Source organism: Apis dorsata, unplaced genomic scaffold (assembly GCF_000469605.1).
Source record: "Apis dorsata unplaced genomic scaffold, Apis dorsata 1.3 scaffold_920, whole genome shotgun sequence".
Classification (NCBI taxonomy): domain Eukaryota; kingdom Metazoa; phylum Arthropoda; class Insecta; order Hymenoptera; family Apidae; genus Apis; species Apis dorsata.
The window spans coordinates 8,305-8,587 of NW_006264031.1; the positions used below are offsets into that span (position 1 = coordinate 8,305).

The window sequence follows — 283 nt, forward strand, 5'->3', positions numbered from 1 at the left end:
TTATTTAATTTTATATTATTATTATGTTGCAGAGGAAAGATAAAATTTATGATGAAGAATTAATGATGGTTACTGAACGTATGGTACTACAAAACCCAGATATTTATACTTTATGGAATATTCGTAGAGAAGCATTTATAAACAATCATTGGTAATTATAATAATAATTTTTTTATTTTTGATTATTAGTAATAATTTGAACTTTTTAATATTAAATAATAAGTATGTTTTTTATATTTCTAATTTTAAATTTTAATATATATATATAATTTTATTATTTTAT

General features: G+C 15.9%; 2 protein-coding genes across 3 annotated transcripts in view; one reads left to right on the forward strand and one right to left on the reverse strand.

Moving 5' to 3' along the window:
• Positions 1-283, reverse strand: part of LOC102673920 (prostaglandin E synthase 2) — a 9,504-nt gene that overhangs the window by 4,752 nt on the left and 4,469 nt on the right. The gene's annotated exons all lie outside the window — the stretch shown is intronic.
• The window catches only part of LOC102673785 (geranylgeranyl transferase type-2 subunit alpha), a 4,115-nt gene that overhangs the window by 1,606 nt on the left and 2,226 nt on the right, over positions 1-283 (forward strand). For both annotated transcript variants that reach the window (XM_031514177.1, XM_006623608.2), the window contains exon 3: positions 33-151. In XM_031514177.1, the coding sequence (XP_031370037.1) occupies positions 33-151 (119 nt within the window). The remainder of the gene's footprint in view (positions 1-32; positions 152-283) is intronic.